This window comes from Physeter macrocephalus, chromosome 16, assembly GCF_002837175.3.
Source record: "Physeter macrocephalus isolate SW-GA chromosome 16, ASM283717v5, whole genome shotgun sequence".
NCBI classification, from domain to species: domain Eukaryota; kingdom Metazoa; phylum Chordata; class Mammalia; order Artiodactyla; family Physeteridae; genus Physeter; species Physeter macrocephalus.
In genome coordinates this window covers 38,961,686-38,970,754 of record NC_041229.1, presented here as the reverse complement: position 1 = coordinate 38,970,754, position 9,069 = coordinate 38,961,686, and the positions used below count along the sequence as shown (strand labels likewise).

The 9,069-nt window shown below is 44.2% G+C and overlaps 1 protein-coding gene across 4 annotated transcripts in view; it reads left to right on the top strand.

Moving 5' to 3' along the window:
- Positions 1–9,069, top strand: part of AMOTL1 (angiomotin like 1) — a 106,520-nt gene that overhangs the window by 32,106 nt on the left and 65,345 nt on the right. Inside the window, exons 2-4 of one of the 4 annotated variants that reach the window (XM_055078760.1) lie at positions 477–619; positions 1,662–1,808; positions 6,329–7,259. In XM_055078760.1, the coding sequence (XP_054934735.1) occupies positions 6,388–7,259 (872 nt within the window). In that variant the 5' untranslated portion in view covers positions 477–619; positions 1,662–1,808; positions 6,329–6,387. Of the gene's footprint in view, positions 1–431; positions 620–1,661; positions 1,809–6,328; positions 7,260–9,069 lie in introns of all 4 variants that reach the window. The other 3 variants (XM_055078759.1, XM_007115114.4, XM_007115115.4) reach the window with 3 other exon arrangements.

Below are 9,069 nucleotides of genomic sequence, written 5' to 3'. Positions count from 1 at the left end.
TGGTAATTTGATAGGGATTGCACTGAATCTGTAGGTTGCTTTGGGTAGTATAGTCATTTTCACAATATTGATTCTTCCAATCTAAGAACATGGTATATCTCTCCATCTGTTTGTATCATCTTTAATTTCTTTCATCAGTGTCTTATAGTTTTCTGCATACAGGTCTTTTGTCTCCCTAGGTAGGTTTATTCCTAGGTATTTTATTCTTTTTGTTGCAGTGGTAAATGGGAGTGTTTCCTTAATTTCTCTTTCAGATTTTTCATCATTGGTGTATAGGAATGCAAGAGATTTCTGTGCATTAATTTTGTATCCTGCAACTTTACCAAATTCATTGATTAGCTCTAGTAGTTTTCTGGTGGCATCTTTAGGATTCTCTATGTATAGTATCATGTCATCTGCAAACAGTGACAGTTTTCCTTCTTCTTTTCCAGTTTATATTCCTTCATTTCTTTTTCTTCTCTGATTGCCGTGGCTAGGACTTCCAAAACTACGTTGAATAATAGTGGCGAGAGTGGACATCCTTGTCTTGTTCCTGATCTTAGAAGAAATGCTTCAGTTTTTCACCATTGAGAATGATGTTTGCTGTGGGCTTGTCGTATATGACCTTTATTATGTTGAGGTAGGTTCCCTCTATGCCCCCTTTCTGTAGAGTTTTTATCATAAATGGGTGCTGAATTTTGTCAAAAGCTGTTTCTGCATCTATTGAGATGATCATATGTTTTTTACTCTTCAATTTGTTAATATGGTGTATCACATTGATTGATTTGCGTATATTGAGGAATCCTTGGAGGCACGGATTTTAATTTAAAAAAAAATAGCCTGACTCTTTCCCCAGAGTAAACTAAGTTACTTTTGCCAGAAAGAGCCTTCAACTTGGTGCCCACGCAGAGAAACGAGTGCAGAGAGGAAAGACAGCCCAGACCCATCCCACTGAGTGTTCCCACGATGTTGTAGATGCCATATCGGTGTCGCTGTCATGGTATCTCATGTTCAGTGACTGTAGAATTGAGCACAGTGTCACGTTTAATTGAAACAGGAAGCACACTCCGCTTTGAGTGTGAAGCAGATACAGAGGAGCTGAAAAGCCAGTGCCTGGCAGAGGGCCAGAACCCATGACCCGGCTCACACTGCCACACGAGGCTCCAGAACCCTCAGAGTGGGGCTGAGCTCTCTGTCCTGGTTTGGGACAGGCCCTTGCTAACACGTGGTCTGGCAAAATGACCACCCCTCTCTGCATCTTTCATACATTCCAAGAGACAGCTGCCCTTCCCCTTTTAGTTTTCCTTTTCTGGCCTCCCTGCCTCCCTCCTTTCTGTCCCCCACCTTGACCCTTCCAAACTTGGTGACTTGTCCAGTTCCTCAGGGGACTTGATTTCTGCCAGTGTTTCTGCTACTGCCCTTGGAAGTAGGTTGTGAGAAAGGGTCCCTGCCTTCACTCAGCGTGTCTTGAAAATTGTTATTGTGACCTCATGGGTCATTTTGGTGGGTGGCTAGACTTATGATGATTCTGAATGGTAACTATGGAATTTTATGAATCAAAAAGACAGAGCTGCCACTGCCAGTGGAAATGTGTGTGGGAGAACAGCTAGTGTGAGTCACACGGCAAAGAGGGAGAGGAGAACTTCATTGGCACTAATATGCACTTTGCTTTCTGCCTCCAGGTCCCCCTCCTGCCTGTTACAGCCCCAGTAGTCCCATCCAGATTCTGGAAGACCCCAACTACTTTTTCCCAGACTTTCAGCTGTATTCTGGGAGGCAAGACGCATCTTTGACAGTGGAGGCAAACAGTAGCATCAGGGAAAAAGTTGGTAAGTTCTTTTATTGGCACTAGTGTTGGAAAAGCAGAACGATCTTATGTTTCTCATTTTTCGCTCTTTTGCATAATTTTTTCTCTATCCTTGTTTTAAATATCAGCATATTGGATTATTGGTTGTCTCTGTATTGGTAGGTGCCTTATTTTTAATGTTTGGTAAACATTAACAAGGTTTTAATAGGCTGTTTTACTATAATATGTGACCCTCTCAACAGAGTTCCTAAGTATGTAGGAACTTCAGAATTATACCATTTATGCCCTCATTTTCTTCTAATTCCTAAATATTCTTTTGTATTCTTTCCCAGAATCTTTCATTCCTTTTTTTCTTCTCTGCTTTCATTTTGACCTCTTTTTGCAAATGATTCAGAAATTCAGAGAAATTCAAAACTATAGTCGGGAAGGAACTGCTTCCTTTGTAAAAACTTTCTGCCTATTTTTGAGGGTTTATGAGATTGGTTAAACCATGAAGAGGAATCTTCAAAACCACTTTAAAGAAGATCTCAGGGTTCTTGCCAAGTGTGCTTATGAAAAGGAAATTCAGTAGTTTTCATGCTTAATGAGACACCATTCCTTTTATTATTCATCCAAAAAAATCTTTTTCCTTTGGATATATATTTTTATTTGAATTTTTATTCATTTTATTTTAAAATGTTGATTTTTATTTGAATTTGCTTGTTTCATTAAGCCCTGAAGGTAAGGACTGTCCACTTTACTCTCCTAACCCCAGCACCTATCAGAATGCCTGAATATAACAGGTTGGCAGTTGGTATTTGTAGAGTGAGTGATGGCTCAACTCAGCCCACACTGTTAAATCGCTTTCCTAGGGTTGTTCATCACTTATTACAATTATTTGGCAATTCATCTTGTGTGGACTTTCAATGATCTGTTTTTGTTGTTTAAAAATTTTGTTGTTGAACTTCAGGTTTAAATCTCAGTTACTGTACACCTTCTCTGAAGGTGAGGAATAAGTTTGAATTTACTCCACATGCCATCCTGTGAGGCAGAAATGAAGCCTGACCATTATACAGAGCAGAGAGGTTCAGAGAAGCTAAGCAATTTGCCTGAGGTCACAGAGGTGTGATTTTGGGGTTGATCAGAGTTGAGCTTCAGGAACCAGTCTGTAAAGTTCTTTACTTGGCAATTATTTTTTCTCTTATTATTTTTTTTAACCACTTTTTAAATTGAAGTATGGTTAGTTTACAATGCTATGTTAGTTTCAGGTGTACAGCAAAGTGATTCAGTTATATGTATATCTACCTATTTATCTATATATCTATTCTTTTTCAGATTCTTTTCCATAATAGGTTATTACAAGATACTGAATATAGTTCCCTGTGCTATACAGTAGGTCCTTGTTGTTTATCGCTTTCATGTATAGTAGTGTGCATATGTTAATCCCAAACTTCTAATTTATCCCTGCCCCCCACAATTCTTTCCTGAATGCCTTCTGTATATTGGGGTAGTATTCTAGGCACTGGGTATACAGCATGTGAACGTAACAGATAAAACTCTCTGTTCTCTGGTGCTTGAATTCTAGTAGACAAATACAGATAAATACAGTGTTGATCAAAAGGAGAAGAGGCCAGAGGCAAGAGATATTAGGCTGCTCAGGACATTTAGACAACTGGTTAGGGGACTGGAACCCGGGGAGTAGCTGAGGGCATGGAAGCTGGTGCTGCAGTCTTTGCTGTTACAGAGACACTCAAAATGTCATCTACGGTCGCCTTTTCTCATATTTTAATACTGAAAAGTGTAAGAGGGATGTAATCCTTGAGAGAATCCCTTGCCAAAAGAAGACAATAAGCCCAATGACATACGTCTAGGTATATACACATGTATATGTGTATTTCTATATCTTGTAAGCATATCACACCACCTTCATTTTTTCTCATTTCACTGTGGACTGAAAATTGCTTAGCACTTGATTAAATGTAGGGAGCAAAGGAGACAAAAGGATCAAAATTGAATCTGAAATTTCTATCTGGTTGACTCTGATGAGGATGCCATTCATAGAAAAAAAAAAAGGCAACCTTGGGGAAGAAAGACAGTTTGGGAGAAAATGATGTGTCCTGTGCATATGTAAAAACAAAGAACCAGCACTGCATGGAATTGTAAGAGTGAAGGCTGCTCATCTCTAAGGGGCTAGCTCAGCTCCCTCTATTGACAGGGAAGGATGTTGAGCTCTAAGAGAGCAAGTGATTTGCTCAAAGTCTTGCCAGTAGTAAGTAGTAGAATTTTTGCTATCCTAACACTATAAATATCCTCAATACATTACTTCTTAGTACTATTGTGAAATGGGGTAAATTATATATTTCATGGTGCTCAGATATTCTTTTACTGGTTACATGTTTGACCCCCATTACATGCAGGCACTGAGTTGTGTGCTAGGGATACCCAGATGAGGAGGCAAGACCTTTGCTTTTAAGGAGTTTAGAGTCTGTGTACATAAGTAATTGCCATCTATTGTGATGATTGCTCTAAGGGAGGTATAATAATGGAGCCCGGACATTGGAGAAGGAGGGCTCAAGCCTGCTGGGCTACAGCAGGAAGGGCTCTACTCAGAAGGTAGCTTTGGGGCCACCACTCAAAGCATGTCTAGGAATTTCCCAAGAAGGGTGTGGTGAGATGAATCTTTCTAGGCAAAGGGATGAATGAGAGCAAAGTCCTGGAGGCCAGAGAGAGCTAGCATGTCTGGGAACTTCTTAGGGTATGGCTGGAGCTTGAACTCCAAGGGGTTGCCGGTGAGGGGGCCAGTGATGGCATGAAATGTTGCTGGATGGACAAAGCAATGCCTGCTACACCCTAGGATGGATTGTCAGTTTCATCCTATAATTAATTGTGGAGGAATTTTGTGCAGAGGAGTGATATGATTAAGTTTTCCGGTTTGAACAATCTTAGGGCAGTGGGAGAGATAAGTTGGAGTCTAAGGGGGTGGGTTTGGAAGTGGGAAAGAGACTAGTGTCAGAGAAATAGATGAGGGGGCTCTTGGAATGGTTTGGGTATGAGGCTCCACGAGCTTGTCATGAGGAATGAACACAGATTTCGTTGTGGAACGAGTCGGATCCTGGATCTGTTTCTTCCTACCTCTGCGACCTTGGTGATTTACCTTCTCTAAACCTCTCTCCTTATCTGTAAGGTGGGGGAATTAATACCTGCCTCATGCGATCATATGTGGACTAAACTAAAGAAAGGAGGGAATTTAGTACAATACCTGGCACATCATATGCTCCTTAAAAATGGTTTTTGTGGTTGTACTGTGGTTATTGATAATGAACTTGGAGACTGGCAGGGGAATGAAGGGGAGAGTTGGGAGAGATGTTTCATTTCGGAGGTAGAATTGACAGACAGGCGCTGACCAGATGTTGGGGGTAAGGGAGAGGAAGGAATTTTGGAAAACTCTCAGGTTTCTGGCTTGGCAAAGAGTAGACGAGACAGGGATCCAGGGGTTGTTTGGTTGGGCTGAGGAAGACACGTTGAGTTTGGAGGACCTGTAGGCCATCGGCTGGTGGTTGTAAATGGGTGTGCCATGGGTCAGTAGGCTCAGACGAGCAGTGGCTGAGATGAGAAGCTGTCGAAGTGAGGGTGGGTGAGTGCTCAGGGCAGAGCTGTGGGAAAGAATTTAAGGGGCAGGTGGAGAAAAGGGAGCCAGAGATGGAGTGTACAGAAAAGCAGCAGGATCCCGAACCATGAGAGGGGCTGGCCTGGATGCTGAGTGAGGAGAGCATTTCAGGAAGTGGGTGATCACATGCTAAATGCTTCAGAAAGGTTAGGCTGCAAAGTTCTCCCTGGGAATGATTACTAATCAAAGCGGTAGGGAGGGCCGTGGACGGCGCGTTCGGAAAGTGGAGATGGCAAGTATCGATTGCTTTCTGAGGACGATTAGAAGGGGAGGAGAGATGCAGGGTGGCACTTAGAGGTTTCTGTAGAGCCATGAAAAGATGGTTTCTTTTTGTTTCGTTCTGAGTTTTGTTTGTTTTTCTTTCTTTTTTTTTTTTTTTTTGTGGTACGCGGGCCTCTCACTGTTGTGGCCTCTCCCGCTGCGGAGCACAGCCTCCGGACGCGCAGGCTCAGCGGCCATGGCTCACGGGCCCAGCCGCTCTGAGGCATGCGGGATCTTCCCGGACCAGGGCACGAACCCGCGTCCCCTGCATCAGCAGGCGGACTCTCAACCACTGCGCCACCAGGGAAGCCCCGTCTTTTTCTTTTTAAGATAGGAAAGACTTGACCTGTTTATATGATGAAGAGAAGGGGTCGGTGGGGAGCTTAAAGGAAAGGGAGGGCTTGAAGGCCCAAGCAAGGTCTAGGAGGAAACAGTAGGCAAGGGAAGGGAGAGTAGTAGAGACACTTTGATTTGGAGAGATGCTTCCATGAGAAACTGTAGGGTAAATGGGAGTGACGGTGTATTGGAAATCTTCAAATGCCTCTGTCATTTGAAAGTTCGTTATTCACCGTGTACGTCCAGACCTATATCTGCGTGGAACAGCCTAACATCTTTTTCCCATGTTTACCTTCTAGTTGAAGATCCTCTTTGTAACTTCCACCCGCCGAACTTCCCGAGGATCTCAGAGGTGGAAATGAGAGGTTCCGAGGATGCGGCAGCTGGAACAGTGTTACAGCGGCTGATCCAGGAGCAACTGCGCTATGGTACCCCAACCGAGAACATGAACTTGCTGGCCATTCAGCACCAGGCCACAGGGAGTGCAGGACCAAGCCACCCCACAAACAACTTTTCTTCCACGGAAAACCTCACTCAAGAAGACCCACAAATGGTCTACCAGTCGGCACGCCAGGAACCGCAGGGTCAGGAACACCAGGTGGACAACACGGTGATGGAGAAACAGGTGAGGCCCACGCAGCCTCAGCAGAACAATGAGGAGCTGCCCACGTATGAGGAGGCCAAAGCGCAGTCCCAGTTCTTCCGGGGGCAGCAGCCGCCGCCACCGCAGCAGCAGCAGCAGGGGGCTGTGGGTCACGGCTACTACATGGCCGGGGGCGCCAGTCAGAAGGCGCGGACTGAGGGCAGGCCCACGGTGAACCGCGCCAACAGCGGACAGGCGCACAAGGACGAGGCGCTGAAGGAACTCAAGCAGGGCCACGTCCGCTCTCTCAGCGAGAGGATCATGCAGCTGTCGTTGGAGAGGAACGGTGCAAAGCAACACCCCCCTGGCCCAGGGAGCGGAAAGGGGTTCAAGGCGGGCGGGGGGCCCTCCCCAGCCCAGCCTGCAGCTAAAGTGCTGGACCCCCGAGGTCCTCCACCCGAGTACCCCTTCAAGACCAAGCAAATGATGTCCCCGGTGGGCAAGACCCAGGAGCATGGACTTTTCTACAGTGACCAGCACCCGGGGATGCTCCACGAGATGGTCAAGCCTTACCCTGCTCCCCAGCCTGCGAGGACAGAAGTGGCCGTCCTGAGGTACCAGCCACCCCCAGAGTATGGGGTAACGAGGTGATTATCAAGCCTAGAAGTTTTTTTTTTTAATTAAAAAAATTCTTTTTTATTGAAATATAGTTGATGTATATTATATGTTATAGGTGTACAGTATAGTGATTCACAATTTTTAAAGACTATACTTCATTTATAGTTATTATAAAATATTGGCTGTATTCCCCATGTTGTACGTATATCCTTGTAGCTTATTTTATACCTAACAGTGTGTACCTCTTAATCCCCTGCCCCTACATTGTCCCTCCCCGCTTCCCTCTCCTCACTGGTAACCACTAGTTTGTTCTTTATACCTGTGAGTCTGCTTCTTTTTTGTTGTATTCACTAGTTTGTTGTATTTTTTAGATTCTACATGTAGATGATAACAGACAGTATTTGTCTTTCTCTGTCTGACTTACTTCACTTATTATGATAATCTCTAGGTCCATCCGTGTTGCTGCAAATGGCATTATTTCATTTTTTAAAAAATAAATTTATTTATTTATTTACTTATATTTATTTTTGACTGTATTGGGTCTTCGTTGCTGCACGTGGGCTTTCTCTAGTTGCGGCGAGCGGGGGCTACTCTTTTCTTGCGGTGCATGGGCTTCTCGTTGTGGTGGCTTCTCTCATGTGGAGCACGGGCTCTAGGCGGGCGGGCTTCAGTAGTTGTGGCTCACGGGCTCTAGAGCACAGGCTCAGTAGTTGTGGCACACAGGCTTAGTTGCTCCGCGGCATGTGGGATCTTCCCGGACCAGGGCTCGAACCCGTGTCCCCTGCGTTGTCAGGTGGATTCCCAACCACTGTGCCACCAGGGCAGCCCCTATTTCATTCTTTTCTAATGGCTGAGTAATATTCCATTGTACATATATGCCACATCTTTATCCATTGGTCAGCTGATGGATACTTGTGTTGCTTCCATATCTTGGCGATTGTAAATAATGCTGCTGTGAACATTGGGGTGCGTGTATCTTTTCAAATTAGTGTTTTTGTTTTTTTCGGATATATACCCAGGAGTGGAATTGCTGGTTCATATGGTAGTTCTATTTTTAGTTTTTTGAGAAACCTCCGTACTGTTTTCCATAGTAAGCCTAGTGGTTTAATTCATGTTTTTAGCACTCATTATTTTCAAGGCGTATTAGGTTTTTGTCATCGTTTTTTTTCTTGTGCATAATATTTAATAAGCAGCATTTTGGCCAAAATATGCAGAGTGAAACAGAAAAGAGGGCAATTGGTTATTTTCTCCAAATGTAACAGAAGGCAGTTGGGGATTTATGAGTTTAGGGGAGGAGCCTCCATTGCTTGCCATCCTTGGGAGCTCAGCCCAGTGGCCTGGCAGAGCAGCAATTTTCCTGGCTGGCTTTGTGGAGCGTGTCCAAACTCCTGGAACATATTATTACCATGGGGTTTTATAGAGTCTTTCTTCATTGTAGATTTTAAAGGAAAATGTAGTCTGAATTCTAGAACAGAGGAATTAAAGGGACCATAGAAATCATATAGCCCCACCCCTGTATTCAACAGATGAGAAACTAAATTCCCACAGTACTCGACTCTGAGGAAGCTGGAGCAAGGCTCAAGTATCCTGACTGTCAAAACCTTATTCCTCCATTGCCTTAATTCCTCCTACATCTGACTGATGGATTCAACAGCACTTACTGAGTGTGTATTCTGTGCAACCCTGTACTTGGTCCAGAGATAAAGATATGGTTCCTACCCTCAAGGTCCTTCCAGCATCGTCTTGGGGGAAACCAGCATCTTAACAGATCCTCGTGGTGCAGTGTGCTGTTTTAGGATAGAAATATGCAGAGAGCATTAGGGCACCAGAGAGGGTAGT